The following is an 18,167-nucleotide window of genomic DNA, read 5'->3' as shown; positions in this document are numbered from 1 at the left end:
GCTCGGCCAGGCCGGCCCGGCGCGCGCGGCTGGAGGCGGAGGAGGCGGCGCCGCCGGGACTGCCTCCTCCCCGCCCCTCGCGTCTCCTCCCCGCGCCACCGAGAAGGACAAGGGGACTGGGCACGGGGACCCCGGCCAGTGAGCGCCGGTGCCCCGGGAGCGCCCCTCCCGCGCGCAGCGTCGCCGCGAGCTCGGGCCGATCTCGTCCCGCATGGTGCTGGCCGCAGCCATGAGCCAGGACGCGGACCCCAGCGGTCCCGAGCAGCCCGACAGAGATGCCTGCGTGGTCGCCGGTGCCCAGGCGCCCCCGGCGCCCCAGGGCCCACGGGGGATGCAGCAGCCGCCGCCGGCCCCGCCGCCCCCGCCCCAGGCCGGCCTTCCCCAGATCATCCAAAAGTAAGAGGAGGGAGAAGGGGGCGGGGGGGGGGTGGGGGCGAGCGCCTTGGGGTACACCCCGAAGCACCCCCTCTGTGGCTTCATCTCCAGTCTCCGCTGAACTTCACTCGCCCCCTTGCGTTTAAAGTTTTCTTGACCTGGTGGCACGCTGGCTGTTTGGGGAGAAGTTCCTTGGGAGAAATGATTTTGTGTTTCCTTAGGGAAACCTCCTTCAGGGAGGTGACTGGCCGGCCCTGTTGACCTCAGATCGCTCAGTTTGGGGGGGAGGGTGACCCAGAGACGGTTATTTCATCTTTCTGGTCCTCCAAAAGGCGCTGGGACGTATGGAGTGGCGCGTGAGTGTGCGCGCGTGTGAGGGTGTGCAAGGGAAAGGCCGTCACGAGCCGCGACACCGCCTTTCCCGGAGCCCTGGACCTGCGACTCTGGGGTGAAAAGGGAGGAAGACGATGGCTCGTGAGCAGCACGTTCTGCGTGGCTCTCAAGGATGCAGACTCTGCCGCAAGGCCCTAGCGCAGCGCGCTCGGCCGCTGGGCCGCTCGACAGTTGTGCGTTCACGTTCCCATCGTGGGACTCCGGGCGGAGGGTTTGACTTGGAGTGTGAATTTTTATTGCTTTTTCAGGGCAAGGTAGGGCGGGCTGCTCAGCTGGGGCCCGGGAGCTCTTTTAGCCTTTTTTTTTTTTTTTTTTTGAGAGTATCACAGAGAAATCGTGGTTTTGTTTGGAACGTTGAAGGCCTAGGCTGTGGGTCTGTTGGAAGGATCTTTATTTTCCACGAGGTTTGATCCACTTGTGATAAAACCCTACAAAACGAGTGCAAGAAGAGTGGCAGAGGTAACACGTGATCGCGCGACGCTGTGGGAAGGCGCAGGCAGCTCTGTCTCCAGGGCCCGGCGGGGCTGCTCGGATGGATGCGGGGTTTATGTCAACGTGTGAAAATGTAGCAAGAGGAATACTCACCGGGGGCGGGGGTGTAAATGGAAGCAAACCGCAGTTCCATATTTTGGTTTTTGCAGACCGAGTTATGTAACAGAAAGAGAGTGAACATTTAAGTTTGGTATCAATCAGGCTGGTTTCATATTTCAGAACAAAATGGTTCCCTATCTATGGGCTGGTGGAATATGAAAGTTCTGTTTTGTAAAGGTTTTGCTTTAATATTTGACATTTTATGTCACTTTTAACTACTTAACAATTTCCAACTATTTGGAAATGAAAATATTTTGTGTTGTCATTCTTTTTCCTGTTGTGAAAATTATTTCAGCTGATAGGAAATATGACTGACAGTTTGGGTAATGAATTAGAATTTCTCTTAAGTCTTTAACATAAACCAACAAAAAACCATTTTAGTGTAAAGCTTATTTATGAAGAAATCAGATCTGAACAATTATTAATTTGGACATGTCTGTTGTATTTCACAAAGCCAAGTGTTTTGATCCTTGATAGTAGACTGCATGCTAAACTTATAGATATTACTTTGGTATAGTAATCACTCTGTGCTTTTCTATCATTTGGTTTTAAGTAGAAAAAACTAGAAGCTTTATCTTTACAGAAAAATCTTTGTAGATGGGCATTTGGTCACAAATATTGCTGTTTAGAAAATAAATACCACTTTGTAGTAATCAATCATTTAAAATATGTTTTAATTGCTTCATGTATTAAACAATATACGCTATCAACATATCTCCATTTTGAAGACTCCTCCTCTGAGATGTATTATTTTAAAAATGAAAACTGAACTTTTCAAAGATGGCCCCTTCTGCTTGCAGGCCAGCATGGAGACCTGAAGACGCGACCCATGGCCTTGCTTTGCGTGGCTGATAGATGCTGTTCAGGGACAGAGCCAGGGCCACTGAATGTACCCGTGGGATTTGATGTTCGAGCGCTTAGGTTTCAGAGACTTTTTTATAAGGATGATTTGGGGTTTGGGCTCCCCACGGTCCCCACTGAAATTCCGCTGGAACCTGGCGCAACATGGCAAGTCCATCTTTAATGCGCTGAAACTTGAGCAGGTTATTTTGGAACTACGTTTGCATAATTTAATCCGAGCAACCATTTTTATGTAGTTATGAGGTGCTATTTGTATTAACTATGTTTGAGAGAATGTAGCGGGGAGCTCCTCGTTGGCCGTAAGCTGAGTTGTCTATCTTTGATTAGGAGACTAAACCTGTAGATGAAATTCTTCTGTAGAGAAACATATATCAAATATTATTAGGGAACCTCTAATTCTTTGGTTGTTATTCTGATGAGGTCATTATATAGTTTGTAAGAAGAGAAGAACTCTTTCAAAACGATGGAATCAATCTGAACGTGGTATAGCATTTAAGGATGACAAGAATCTTCTTGTGTCTTAAGGTCCATGTTTATTGATTTTTATTAGTAATGGTTTTCATTTTGGGTGAAGTCAATGACTTTGATAAAACCATGGTAACGATCGTAGTAAAACCTGACTCTTATTCAGGAGCTTTATATGCTGGTTCTAAGACAACTGCCATTTAAGTAGCTCCATTTAAGTAGCTCAACACATGAGGTACACTGGTAAAGAATCAGGCTGTTTTTCCAGGGTCTCCGTACATTGCATTTTAAGTTAATGTCTGTGGATGACTTTTGTTCTACTCAAGTAGGTGTAGTTTTCTTGTCATTGTGTTTTTTTGCGTCAGTTAAGGATCACAAATACCTTTTCTGCTCTTGTCTGTCCCCATCAGTATCACATTACTTGTAAGGATTATCAACCAGATCAGAGCTAATACCTTGAAAGATTTTTTTGTTGTTGTTGCTTGAAATGTGCATTCCACGAGCGGGCCAATGTACACTTCTTCCTATATAAAATAAAGCATCACTTAAATTGTGTGGGTGACAAGAAATATAAACAGCACCATAAGAGAAAAACTCGGTGGGGGTAGGGGAGAGTTAGGATACTCAGAGTAATTTGAGGACTTAAAAGAAAAGATATACATATTTTCATCTTAGTGGAAGGAAGAAAACATTGGTGTTTGTTAGTGACTAAAAGAATTTCTTGGGGCTGGGAAGGTGGCTCAGTGGCAGAGTGTGTGCCTTGCATGCATGAGGCCCTGGGTTCGACTGTTCAGCACCACTTAAGCAGAAAAAGGCAGAAGTGGTGCTGTGGCTCAAGTGGTAGAGTGCTAGGCTTGAGCTGAAGAGCTGAGAGACAGCTCCCCTCAAAAAATTTTTTTTCTTTCCTCAGACATTTGGATTATCTTGCTGAATTTTTTTTATTTGACTTGTGTACTTTAGATTCAAACACAACCCTTGATTATAAGAAGTTATTTAATAGCTTTGATGAACATCAGACATCTAAATTTTAGATTGCAGATTTTAAAATGCCTGTCAGAATGGAAAAAGAATCACTCAGTTCTGTGTGAAATGTTAACAGGGTGGAGAAAATTAACCAAATACACATACCTTTTCGTGAAGCAAATCACACTGGTGATTTTCCTGGATGGTTTCATTTGTAGCAAGATATTCCTGATGAACTCATATGAGGCCTCATATTATATCTTCAACTTGAGTAGAGATGACTTTTTCTTTCCAGATAATGTTTTTATAGACAAACAAATTAGAAGCTTTGGTTTAGCATTTGATTGCCAGAGTCATTGGTATGTGAGTTTGGGTGGTATGTGAAGTTGTAAACCCAGCTTTTATTTTTTGTTTCTAGTGTTCTGCCATCACAGAATTAGACTGCCTGCTCGCTGTACTTGTAGAGCTAAGCAGTTCCCTGATGCAGAATAGAAAACAAAATGTTAAACATAGCTACTCTGATTGCAGACCATTTTATAGACATCTTGTACTTGGAAGGATCTTCATGGAACTCTTAGGGGGTGATATGCAGGTAAATTCTTTGTGGTGTCTACCCACTTCGGGCATGAAGACAATTATATCCAGAATCAAGGGGAAGAAAACAAGAATTTTCTTTAAAAAAAAAAAAAAAGCGGGGGTGGCGGAGAGAGGGATATTACCTCCCAGTCATATTTGGTCCTTTTCTAGAAGGAAGATGGAATTTCTAACATCTGTTCTGGTTTCTAACATCACTTCAAACCCGCTTTGTTGAAATAGGAACACACTTGTAGAAGGAATGTTGAAAATTTTAAACACCGTCTTAAACTGCACGTAAAACAAGCATTCGGTAAGGGAAAGCATCTGAGAGGATTAGTCGATAGTTGGAACAGGGTGGGAGAAAGGGCAGATTTGCTTTTTTGCTTTTTCTTTTTCTTATAAAAACGTCTTCAAGGTATTCCTTTCTTGTAAGAAATGGTCCTGGAGCGATAAATATTTTTAGATAGTCTGTATAAGTATTTCAAATTGCCCAGGAGATCAGCATTACGAAATGTACATTATTCCTATTCGTCACAGTAAGTGGCGATGCATATGGTGTGTAGAGAGCTGTTTTGAAACGGGTGGTAGAGGGGAGGGGTGAAAAAGAAAGAAGAAAATTTTTGTCACTTCCCCCCCTTTGTTTCTTCTAGCCCTGTCATCTTCTGCCTGCTCCTTAGCCATTTATCAACCTGACAATTGAAAAAGCTGAAATCTGTCCCTTGGCATGTGTTAAGGTCTCTGCCTCAACTGACAGTCACCAGAGGAGAAAACCCCCAACCAGGACCGACTCTCAGTGAAGTGACCCCGTGTTATCCAGTTTCTCTCAACCTCCTTCCCGCGCCCCCTGAACTATTTTTCTGTGGCTTGGGATTTCTTGACTCTAGTTTAAACTAATTTTTCTTCCCAGCCCCTTATATAGCCAACCTTTTAAGTACACAAACCAATGTGGTTCAGTTCCCAGCTTTGCTCAACAAAAAATACAAGGTTAGGATAACCAAGAGACAGAGATGAATGAAAATGGACTGAAGTAAGGAGGGAAGTGAAGAACGGAGAAGGGTGAGCTAGTGGAGCTGAAAGTCCAAAGAAGAATTGGGAAAGCAACCCCTCTGTCCCTGCCAGCCAGACTTGAGGGCTTGGTGGAGTCTCCTGGGCCACGGAGCGTCACTCAATCTGACCTTTATTTAACAGTGTAGTTTGGGATGATCGAATTTGATACTGATTTGTACATTTTAGCAGCCAGAGTTGCCTGTGGATCTCTAGTGGGTGTAAGGGACCGGGAGCTGTGTGTGCTAGATCAGTAGTCCAGCATTAGAGTGAAGAGGAGAATGCGTGTGTAGGAAACGGTTTGTAGGACTGAGCACATAGCAATTCTTCTCTGTTTAAGGAAACTGGCTGATCTTTGTAATATCTGTTATACTAAATGCTGTATGTTGTCCATCTCCTTCCCCACCAAGCAGACAGCCATCCTGATTCTTTTTTTTTTTTTTTTTTTTGTCGGTTGTGGGGCTTGAACTCTGGGCCTGGGTGCTATTCCTCAGCTCTTCAGCTCAAGGCTAGCACTTTACCACTTTGAGCCATAGTACCACTTCTGGTTTTCTGGTGGTTAATTGGAGTTGAGTCTCAAGGGCTTTCTTCCCCGGCTGGCTTTGAACTTCTGTCCTCAGATTTCAGCCTCCTGAGTAGCTGGGCTTACAAGCGCCTGGTGCGAAGGCACATTTTGAAATCAGGAATGTGAGTTTGAGCTCGAGTGGCTCCGTGGGTGGTCACCGTATCAGTCCCTCCCCACCCAGGAGCCATCCGAGGCTTCACTTTTCCATGCTGCCAATTTGGGGACAAGACATCCCTGCTAGCTATTTGAAGAGGCGATGAAGGGAAGAGCCTTATCCCCCTGCCCCTCTGTCCCCAGTCTTTTTACTCCTGTGTTTTGGATATGTTGCAAATATCCATCAACTATGATACAGTCTCTACAGTATAAGAAAGTTACAGTAGAGTTGATTGATCTCAGTCCTGCTGTGGGGTTTTATAAGATAAGTCCCCTGATGCTTTACAGGGCAACTTTTCCAACTTGCTGACAGCGAGTCTGTGGGGGACAATGGCACATATTGATGGGACTGCACTTCTGCGGGTACGAGAGTGAGCAGAGAAGTCGCTGGCATGAGGCGGGTGAATAACCTGCAAGTAGCTCATAGAATAAATCTTCCCATGTGTCCGGAGACAAAAGGCCGAGGGGTCAAGCCTGTGCTTGGCAGGGGGTGGGGAGGGGGGGGGGCGGCGGCTCTCACTTCAGGAAGATAGTTTTCACTTCTTTAATGTGGGTATTTGCTTTGAGGATACAGCAAGGCCATTTGCTTCTGCCTGTTCCCTGCACCTGCTTTCTCTCCATCACACTAACGACCCATCAACCGCGAGGCTCCACTTTCTGCTCTGGCCCAAACTATAGAAAACCTCACTGAAGGCTGTCTGGACAGCCTTCAATATGCTTCAGTTTTGCAACTGGCCTGCAAATACATTTGTCCCAAATATATTTTTGAATTTGGTTAGATGCACCCTTGAGCCTGAGTTCCAATGTTATAATATATAATAGATTATATATATCTATATGTAATATTAGAAAACAGTCCAGAAACTCCTCCTTTTTGCGTACATTTATGTGTTTAATCTATATGTGTGTGTGTATGTATGTATTTCTTTAAGTCTCTCTTTTTGGCTTATTTTGAGCAATTTAGGATCTGCTTCATGTTGGTAATAATAAAATGAGTGTTTTTGCTTTAAATTAGTTACTGGGTTTTTGATAAGGAATGGGAGGGAGGAGAAAAATCCTGGACCGGGAGTGGTTACTCCAGACAAGCCAATTAACCTTTCTCAACCAGTCTCCCTAGAGACTGGCATTGATAAATAGCAGCTCCTTCTGGGATTCAAATTAAGCGATCCTCCAGAGAATTTAAGTGAGTGACCACTGAGTCCTCTATACGGCCCACCTGCACCTAGTGGAGACCAGGTCCCAGATGAGCTAAATCTGAGGTGCCCATTTGTGACATTGATCACCTAGAAATCGGCACCCAGGGAACTCAATGTTATCTCCAGCGTTTATTTGCAAAGAATGCTTGGATCAGAGATGCCATTAAGTCAGAAGCACTGATGTCAATGTCAGTGAGAAGCAGGAGGTGTTACTTTGCTAACTAAAATTGTGGGGGATGGGGTGTTACAAAACTAATTATTTTGGAAAGTTCAAGCAAATCCTTGAGTTTACAAAAAATAAATACTATTTTCAAGTCAGTAGACCAATCTAATAACTTTCATGTGTCGAAGCTGAATGTCTTTCACACGGGCAAGTGAAAAGGTATTTGGTGACCATATTGGTTTTAGAGTTGGGAAGCGGAGATGCAGGACCTGAACAACATTTTCTAGGCGCCTTCAGAGCCCTGACTCCATAAACAGTGGCAGACATCAGTCGGTCATGTGAGCTGCAGACCTGTCAGGAGCTCACGGCTGTGAAAACACTTCTCTGACATGCAGAAATCATGGGTGTCCTAGTGGTGGGCCTCAGGTTTCTGTTTGACTTTGCTAATCCAGACACCAAAGGAATGTTTGCAGGGCTTCTAAAGGGCATGGCAAGTTGGCCAAAGCTCTGTGCATGTGGGGAGCAGGGGCCGCAGCTGTGGGGAAACAACAGGATATTTGAAAAGATATATATGTAACTATATATTATTTGTTATTTTTTGTGCGGGTCCTGGTGTTTGAACTGGTGTGGACCCTATCCCTAAGCTTTTTTCCTTTTTCTTTTCTCAAGGCTAGCCTTCTACCACTTGAGCTACAACTCCATATCTGGCTTTTTGGTGGTTAACTGGAGATAAGAATCTCACAGACTTTGCTGACTGGGCTGGCTTTGAACTGCAGTCCTCAGATCTCAGCCTTCTGTGTATCTAGGATTACAGGTCTGAGCCACCAGTACCTGGCACGAAAAGATGTTTTTTAAACCTTGCCCCAAGGGGAATTGAGCTGTGTGATTAAATCTTAAAAATACCTTTTAGACATAGAAGTGAAAGTTAATGAAAGGATATTTATCGCAATACTGTCCATAAAAGAACTGGAAACCACCTAAATATTGCTTAGGTGGGAAAATCAATCATGTGTTTGTCTACATGTTTCATTTGGCCCTTAGAATAATGTGTTTTCTTGCCTTTGTTGATGAGAAATGAGAATCCTCTATATCGTTAACTAAAAAATTTACAAAAACACATATATAAGGATTCATGTTCGTTGTTGAAAAATATTCATGATGTGGTGTGTGTGTGTGTGTGTGTGTGTGTGTGTGTGTGTGTTTGTGTGTGTGTCTGTGTGTCTGTGTCTGTGTCTGTGTCTGTGTCTGTGTTAGTGCCTGCAAGACATCTAAAGAACATCTAAAGACATCTAAACAGAAAGATGTAACAATAGCTCTAACTCTACCAAGCAACTTTTTTTTTTGGTCGGTTGCGGGGCTTGACCTTGGGGCCTGGGCACTGCCCCTCAGCACTTCAGCTCAAGGCTAGTGCTCTGCCACTTGAGCCACAGCACCACTTCTGTTTTTTTCTGCTTATGTGGTGCTGAGGAATCGAACCCAGGGCCTCATGCATGCAAGCAAGTGCCCTACCACTGAGCCACCTTCCCAGCCCTGCATTGTCTTTTTGACCCGACTGTCCTCTGGCACCTGTGAACTTCTTTGCCCACCTTCCTGGCTTTCCACATAAGGTGATGAGAGTCAGAGAGGGTGAGCAAATTGTTTAAGGTCACACAGTGAGGTAGTGGTCGGGCTGGGAAGGGAATGTCCCACACTTGCTCTGTAGTGATTTCTGCTAGGCTACTCTTTCATCTGCTGGGAAAGGAGGAAAACGAATCACTTTCCCGGTGACCTTTGTCTGCTCGCCTTCTCCCTTCTGCACATGCCCAAGTTTTGTCTCCTGGCCCTGCCTGCAATTTTTGCAGGCTGTGGGAGATGAGGTCTCTCCAGGGCATCTTGATCTCTGCCAAACACACGCCAGGCATCATCTTTGATTTTCTGCTTATCCTGGTTCAAGGTTACTTTATTAATTTTTTGTTGTTGTTGATCATGGGGCTTGAACTCTGGGCCTGGGCACTGTCCCTGAGCTCTTCAGCTCAAGGCGAGCTCTCTGCCTCTTGAGCCACACAGCGCCACTTCTGGTTTTCTGGTGGTTAATTGGAGATAGGAATTTCATAGATGTTCCTGCCCGGGCTTTGAACCATGATCCTCAGATCTCAGCTTCCTTAGAAGCTAGGATTACAGACATGAGCAACTGGTGCTCGGCTATCAATTATTTTTATTAACAATTTTTATTTAATTTTTTGTGTCAGTACTGGGGCTTAACCTTAGGGTCTGACCTTTGTCCCTTAGCCTTTTCTGTTCAAAGCAGATGCTCTATCATTTGAGCAACACCTCCACTTCTGGCTTTTTGGTAGTTAATTGGAGATAAGAGTCTCACAGACTTTCTTTTCCAGCTGGCTTGACTTTGATGCTCAGATGTCAGCCTCCTGAATAACTAGGATTACAGGTACTGTAATGGTACTGCATTGTCTTTTAGAATCGACTGTCCTCTGGCACCTGCAAACTTCTTAGCCCACCCTCCTGGCTTTCCACATAAGGTGATTTATTGGATTTTTTTTTTTGTCGGTTGTGGGGCCTGGACTCTGGTCCTGGGTGCTGTCCCTCATCTCTTCAACTCAAGGCTAGTGCTCTACTACTTGAACCACAGCGCTACTTCCAGATTTTTCTGCTTACATGGTGCTGAAGAATCGAACCCAGGGCCTCATGCATGCAAGGCAAGCATTTTACCACAGAGCCACCTTCTCAGCCCCTTATCATCGGATTTTTAATAAGGAAATACAAATCTAACTCCCAGCATACCTTTCAACTACCTTTTGGCACTTAGAGCTAGGCTGCAAAGAGGAACCTTTTCAGATCTAAAAGCATAGCAATGTTTTTGTTTAAACTTTAAATGAAAGGAGTGGGGAATGTTTGGGCCATAGCTGTAGGAGGCCCTTGAAGGCATTTGGTACCTATAGGACAGACACTTGAGCTTCTTGCCTGCCTGTGCTGATAATTTTTTAAGGCCCTGGAATGATGTTATAAATACCCAAATAGCCTTTGGCAGAAAAATGTTTCCCCAGCTCTGATTTACTTCTCACTACTAAGTCAATGACAGGAATGCTTATTTCTGCCTCTCAGTCCCTCATCCTGCTTCACATTTGTTTCAAGCAAGGGTATGATTTTGACTTTACTAAACATATACTTTCTGCATTGGTATTCTTGCTTGTTTTTGTGTTCTTTCCCTTCCATCTCGCTCTTTGAACTATGTAAAAACGAAGTTGCATATCACTTGTTACGACGTCTAAGGAAATTTGTCTTAATTTTTTTCTATAAAGCACTAGATTTTTAACTTTCTGTAGTTTTCAGAAAAAGTCTCATTTAGCTGGTATTAAGATCTCTTGTGCACAAGTCTATTTGTCTTTGAGGCCTCTCTATTTTAATCAAGTATACTGCCATCCTTTTTTTGATTCCTTCTCTTTTTTTTTAACCTTTTTTGTGCTGATAATGGGGCTTGAACTCAGGGTCTCACATTCTTGCCAGTTTTTTTTTTTTTTTGCTTAAAGCTGGTGCTCTACCACTTGAGCTACATCTTTACTTTTCTTGGCCTTTTGCTGATTATTTGGAGATAAGAATCTCGAGGAGTTGTCTGCACAGGCTGGCTTCAAACCTTGATCCTAGAACTCAGCCTATTGAGTAGCTAGGATTACAGGTATGAGCCACATTTGACTTCTTTTTGTTGTTGTCATTTTTGTTTGTGTTTTGTGCATGTCCTGGGGCCTGAACTCAGGGCTCTGTCCCTGAACATTTTTGCTCAAGGCAAGTACTCTACCACTTGCGCCACTGCTCCACTTTTTTTGGGAGATTAACTGGAGATAGGAGTCTCCTGGACTTTTCTGCCTGGACTTCAAACTGTGATCCTCAGATCTCAGCCTCCTGAGTAGCTAGGATTACAGGTGTGAGCCACTGGTGCTGGGCCTGATTGTAAGGTTTTTTTCAGGCATCCTCTGGACGTGGTGTGAGCATCTCTCCCTCTTCAAAACTAACACATGAAGTGGGCTTTAAAACCTCCAATAAGTTGACCCACAGGTGTGCCCTGTTGCTGTACTAGTCGGTGACATCTATTCTGTTCTAGTCTTTCTCATTTAAGTCACAAGTGTGTCTATTTTTGCTCGTTCCCTTTTAGCACTCTTGTTTTATGCAGAAAATATGTATGGGTGGGGAGCTGTGGAAGAAAACAGAGAAGGCAGGCTCTGTGTTCTAGGCTCTACTTTGTACTTCTAACCCCAGCTTCTGATTCTCATCTGAGAAAGAGAAGAGAAATAAAGGAGACCACAGCTTGCTTTTATCGAGTTCTTCCTGCCCATCTGCTCTCACTCCCAGCACTCTGTGTGTGTGTTAATCATTTGATTAATCCAACAATAATTCTCTGAGGCCAACACTGTATTCTCCCCACTTTTACAGATAAGGAAACAGAGACACAGCCATATTTAGCAAAGCTAAGAAAATAGTAGGTATGGAAGAACGAGGAAAATGGGGCTGGAAATGGAGAATGAATGGGTTGTGAGTTCAAATGATTCTATCCTGTGTATGGAAATATCTGTGTCCTTAACACAATTTGCAGAAGACCGCATCATTTAGGAAGATGTAGGAAAAATGTATCTGAAATCAATTTCAAAGTAGTTTGAATTTCATTAGTGACAAAGTGAGCAATGCAGATAAAAAGCCTCCCTGCGGGGATCCCCTTTTCTTTTTGTAGTTTTAAAGTGTGCCTTTTGGTTTAATGTGAAATCCGTATCCCAATTTAAATTCCAGGAACAAATCCCATGCTGGCACGGGAGACTCTGCCTCGCCTTGGAGGCTCCCAGGGAGTAAGGAAACACTTAGAATTCTCCCAGCAGGTGCTAAAATAATAACAGACAAGACAGTCTGATTTGCAAAGAGAGAGTCTCGGCCAAGTTCTGGCAGGCCATTTTCAAACCAGTTCAGAAAAAGCAAGATTCAGCAATGATTAAAGTATCTCAGGCTCCTATTAATAGCAGAAGGAATTCCTGATGTGAAACCTGGCCCCACAGAGCTCCCTTAGTCTCTGTGAGACAGGGCTTTTGAGTGGCTGGAGACATTGTTACGCATATTCTTTTGCTGCCAGAAACCACGGTGAGTAAAGATCACTTTTTACTTAGAAGGAATACATCAGGAAGGGATGGTTTGCTTCTGACCCAAAAAAGGATTTTACAGAATGGATCATGGAAAGAATGTCCCTTGGTATATTTCAAAAAGCAATGAAACAATTCTTTGATTCAGACATGCAATGATAACTTACTGAATTCTTATTTTTCCAATTTTATAGAGATAAAATTGAAGTCCACTAACCTGTACATATTTAAACTGATTGATTGATATAATAGTATTTTTAAAAATTACTTTAAGTTTCTTTGCGCCTTTTTGTGTGTGTGTGTGTGTGCCTGTCCTGGAGTTTGAACTCAGGGCCTGGATTCTTGTCCTTGAGCTTTTTTTGCTCAAGGCTAGTACTCTACCACTTGGCTCACAGCTCCACTTCCTGCTTTTTTAGTAGTTAATTGGAGATAAAAGTCTCAGACTTTTTTGCTGACTTTGAACTGTGATCTCAGATCTCAGCCTTCTGAATAGCTAGGATTACAGGCATGAGCCCCCCCCCCCCCCCCCCCCATTTACTGTCACCAGAGATTACTTTGAATTTTCTAGAAAAATTGAGTCAAAGTATGTTTATTTGGGTAGCTGCTAGCTTCTTCCACTCAGCATTTTCTCTGAAAATAAGCTTAAACAATTGTGATAAAGTGCATACAATGTTTCTGTATCCATTTTCTGTAGCTATAACAAAATGCCAGTGGCTAGGTGCTTTATTCAGAGAAGAGATTTATTTTGCTCAGTTCTAGAGGCTGAAGACACAAGAACACAAATCACCTTTTCATCTCTGGCTTTGCCTGTTGTGGATAGTTTATATAAATGGAATGAAATAGTATGTGATCTTTGGTGCTGGACTTGTTTCATGTAGCAGGTTCTTCTGGATTGTATCATACTTCATTCCTTTGTTATTACTGAGTGGTATTGATTTGTACAGATAGATAACATCTTTATGCATTTATCCACTTGTGCACATTTGTGGTTTCCACTTCTGACTCCTGTGAATAGTGCTGCTGTAAACATTTGTGTGTTGTTATTTGAACACCATTTTCATTTCTTTTGAGTATATTTTGGGGTAGAATTGCTGAGCCATATGGGTATTCGATGTCTGATTTATTGAGGAATCTCCTAACCACTTTCCAAAGTGTGGTACCATTTTACATTCCTTCTAGTGGTGAGTGACGATTCTACTTTTTCACATCTGTGCCAGCCCTCCATCCCTTTCTTCCTTCTTTTCTCCTTTCCTTCCTTCCCTTCCTCCCTTTCTCTCTCCCCCTGTCTTCCTTCCTTCCTTCCTTCCTTCCTTCTCTTCCTCCCTCCCTCCCTCCCTCCTTCCTTCCTTCCTTCCTTCCTTCCTTCCTTCCCTCCCTGCCTCCTTCCTTCCTTCCTCCCTTTCTTCCTTCTTCCCTCCCTCCCTTCCTTCCTTCTTTCCTTCCTTCCTTCCTTCCTTCCCCACTCTTCCCCTCATTCTTTCCTTCCTTTAGCTTCTCATTATTATTATTACTATTATTATTTTTGAGTCAGCGTCTCACTATATAATTCAGGCTCACCTGATCTCACTATTTAGCCTAGGCTGGCTTTGATCTTGAGATTCTCCTGCTTGAGTCACTTGAGTGTTAGGATTACAGAGGCATAGTACCACACCTATCTTCGTTACTCACTATGAAGTTAACCATCAGAAAACCACTAGTAGAACTGTGGCTCAAAGTGCTAGAGCACTAACCTTGAGCAAAAGAATGCAAGGATAACACTGAGTTCAAACCCCACAGCTGCTGAAAAAAGAAGAAAGATATGTGTGTGTGTGTGAAACCTCCTTGGAATTTTATTACTGTGCCTTTTATGCAGCATGTTAGTGGAACTCCACAGGCATTTGAAGAACACACTTTTGGGCCAGGCATGGTGGCTGTCATCTGTAATCCCAGCTACTCAGGAGGCAGAGATCAACAGTATCATATAATTCAAGGCCAGCAAGGGCAAAAAAACGAATGAAGATGCCCAAGTCAGCAAACAAGCTGGGTGTGGTGGTACACGTGCACAATCCCAGCTATGCAATGAGGGCATCAGTACGCTTTCTGAAAAATAGCTTCAGCAAAAAAGAGCCAGGAGTGTGGCTTAAGTGGTAGAGTACCTGTCTAACAATATAAATAAATAAATAACCCACATTTTTTTCATCTTGTTTTTCAGAATGAGTCACTCAGTTGTTTAGAGTTTTGTTTTGTTTTCCTTTCCTTTTATTGATGAGTCTTCCTTTAATAGTTCTACACTTGGGGGAAAAAAAAGTATTACCAACTGGGCCCTGGTGGCTCACACCTGTAATCTTAGCTATTCAGGAGGCTGAGATCTGAAGGTCATGGTTCAAAGCCAGCCTGGGCAGGAAAGTCCGTGAGACTCTTACCTCCAATAAACCACCAGAAAACCAGATGTGGCACTGTGTGTGTGGCTCAAGTGGTAGAGCGCTTGCCTTGCAGAGCTGAAGAGCTGAAGGACAGTGCCCAGGCCCAGAGTTCAAGCCCCACTACTGACACTATATATATATATTACCATACTAGTTAGGCTTGGGATAGTTTAGGCAACAGAACCCAACACTTGAAGCTAGAAGGACCTTGGGGTCATGTGACTGAGCTCCCCTGCGAAATGGAGAAGGGAGTCAGGCCTGGGGAAGAGACTGGGTCACCCCAAGGCCTTCAAGTCTTAGAGCAGCCGGGCAGCGCCTGGACAGGGTCCGTGCCCTGAGGGTCACTGGAAGTCTCCTGGCCACGCAGCCCCCAGTGGGGGCCCTGGGCTGGGCGCAGTGCCATCCTGTCCCAGGCACTTTGTCTCCCCCTGAGTTATCCTTCTAAGTCCCCAACTACCCCTGGACGTAGGTGGGGATTAGGTAACGGGCTCAGAGTCCCCAGGCTCGCTGCCGGGCCTTCTCAGGGGCCCAATGTGTGCCCTCTCCTCCCTCTCTTTCAGACCCTCTCCCCTGCTACTGCACAGCTTAGGCCTCAGCTTCTTCCTCTGCCTCCAGCCAGGCCTGGGCTCTATTAACTTTTCTGTCCAGACTTGCCTTGACTTCGGGCTGCCTGAAGGTCACGATTCAGACTACTCAGGCCACCCGTTCTGGGTGGATCAGCTCCTGCCTAGTTCGCCAACCCCTCCCGTGGCTGATTCCTGCTCCCTCTGCCTGCCCACACGGTCCCCCTCCGTCCTTTTCTGCAAAGGCTGGATGGCCTTGTGGATTCTGTGTAGACTTCATGGCTTCCAGGAGCTTTCCTGGATCCCAAGCAGGAAGAAGGGCTAGGTACTCCTGGGACACCCAGTATCCGCCCCCCCCCCCCCCCCCCCAGCTGCTGTGTGTTGTTTCCTTTGTCTCCTCTAGAGACCTGCCCAGTCTTGGGCACCTGTCTTGGTGCACTCCTGGTGTCCCTGGTGTCTAGGTGATTGAATGTGTGAGGATGGGGGACTTAGGGCAACCTGACTTTTATTTATTTGTTTTAATTTATTTTGGTGTTATGGGGATTGATAGGCAGCGCCTCAAGCTTGCTAGGCTGGCACGCCACCGCCTGCACCATGCTTCCTACCTTACTTGCGTTGGCTACTTTGGAGGTAGGATCTTATTTGCTGCCCATGCCAGCTTGCGTTGTAATCCTCCTCCTGCTTGTGCTTCCCTGTGTTGCTGGGGAAGGTGGGCATGCGCACTGCACCCAGCCATTGTGCTTCCCCTGTAACCGGATAACAGACTTAAAAAAAAAATGCCATACGAGGGCTTGGGTACTCAGCCTGGGTACTGTCTCTTAGTTGTGGTTTCTTCCCCCCCCCCCCCCCCCCAAGGCTGGCATTTGAGTCACAGCTCCACTTCCAGCTTTTTGGTGGTGGTTAAAATTAGAGAAAAGGAGTCTTACAGAACCTTCTTGTTTGGACTGGCTTCAAACTGAGAATCTCAGATCTCAGCCTCCTAAGTAGCTAGGATTACAAATATGAGTCACCAGCACCTTGCTTTGAGCTGGGATCTCTCCAGCAGATGGGGAGTAACACGGTTGGACCCAGTCCTTTGGAGGAGAAACTCAAAAAAGACTAAAACAAGCTTGGTGCCGGGTGGCTCACGCACGTAATCCTAGCTAATGCGGAGGCTGAGATCTGAGGATTGAGGTTCAAAGCCAGCCCGGGCAGGAAAGACCGTGAGACTCCTATCTCCAATAAACCAGTAGAAAACTGGAAGTGGCGCTGTAGCTCAAGTGGTAGAGCACTCGCCTTGAGCTGAAGAGCTGAGGGACAGCGCCCAGGCCCAGAGTTCAAGCCCCAGGACAGACAAAAAAAAAAAAAAAAAAGACTAAAACAATAGCATGTCCAGCTAAAGAGGACTAGCAAATAATCGTGGCTGCGTGCCCTGTGGCTCTCACCTGTAACTTTAGCTACTCAGGAGGCTGAGATCTGAGGATGGGAGTTTGAAGCCAGCTGGGGCAGCAGACTCTATGAGACTTACATCTCCAATTAACCCACAAAAAGCTGGAAGTTGAACTGTGGCTTAAGTGTTAGAGCACTAGCCTAGTATCTAGGTTCTGAATTCAAGCCCCAGGACTGTCACCAAACAAACAAAAAACAAACACAAAAAGGAAAATTGGCCACATCCCCCCAGTACTAGGCAGACCATTTTTGTGTATGGCTGTGGAAGAACTGCAAGAATATATTATGAAGGGAAAACAGCAGGGTGTAGAGAGGATAAACAGTAGGCTATCTTACCTATAAGAAAGCAGGGTAGAGAAAGCTGGATGTATTCTCCCAGTTTGCTTCTGCAGCCAGAGGGGCCAGCTTTGAGAGACGCTGGAAGTAGCGCTGAGCAGGAAGAGCAAAGCCGACATGGTGCTTGGTTTCAGACACTGGAGGAGGCATGGGGAGAGGGGAGCTCGAGGAAGATGATCTTCAGTGGTGTGGTGTGGACAGGAGCCAGCACTTGGCTGTGCTGCCATTAAATTCCAAATCAAATCTGTGTTTTGTTAGAAAGGATGTAAGGGGATTAGGAAGGAGAAAGCCCCGAGAAACCCCTCCCAGGCCAGCGACCTTTCCTTCTCCAGTTCAGGGAACTATTTGTAGTTCTCAGAGCCCCAAACTAACCTATAGTATTTTCCAGTGGAAGACTTAATACTGGATCTGACTTCTCTGACGTGTTCAGAGGAGAGAATCATAGGTGCCAGTCTGGAAAGGCTGGGCACAGAAGTGGATCCTTGAGCACCTCCTGGCTCTTTCTCTAAAGAAAAGTCTTTTTGTCCAAAATGCAGAGAACTGCTGCCTTCAGTTGCTTTAATTCAAATCCCCCTCAAGATCTCTAATTTCATAAAAATTAAAAAATATCAGCATGTAAAATAGTTGTGTGTGTGTGTGTGTGTGTGTGTGTGTGTGTGTGTGTGTATGGTGGTACTGTGGCTCTAATTCAGGGCCTCTAGCTCTTGAGCTTTTTTCCACTCAAGGCTGATATATACTAACACTTGAGCCACAGCTCCATTTCTGGCTTGTTTTTTGTTTTTTTTGCTGGTTAATTAGAGCTAAGGGTTTCACAGACTTTTCTGCCCAGGCAGCCTTCAAACTATAATCCTCAGCTATCAGCCCCCTGAATATCTAGGTAATATATCTAGGTGTGAGCCACTGACACCCAGCTCATAAAATATTGTATATCATTATGGGAATGTGAAATGATATAACCTCGGTGGAGAGAAGTTAGCAA

General features: G+C 44.8%; 1 protein-coding gene across 1 annotated transcript in view; it reads left to right on the top strand.

Moving 5' to 3' along the window:
• Positions 1 to 211: 211 nt before the first annotated feature.
• Rbm20 (RNA binding motif protein 20) overlaps positions 212 to 18,167 on the top strand; it is a 170,032-nt gene continuing 152,076 nt past the window's right edge. The window contains exon 1 of the mRNA XM_042689441.1: positions 212 to 396. Within this exon, the coding sequence (XP_042545375.1) occupies positions 212 to 396 (185 nt within the window). The remainder of the gene's footprint in view (positions 397 to 18,167) is intronic.

The sequence above is a fragment of the Dipodomys spectabilis genome, unplaced genomic scaffold (assembly GCF_019054845.1).
Source record: "Dipodomys spectabilis isolate Male_0828 unplaced genomic scaffold, ASM1905484v1 ptg000125l, whole genome shotgun sequence".
Lineage (NCBI taxonomy): Eukaryota > Metazoa > Chordata > Mammalia > Rodentia > Heteromyidae > Dipodomys > Dipodomys spectabilis.
This window is presented reverse-complemented; position numbering and strand designations above follow the sequence as displayed.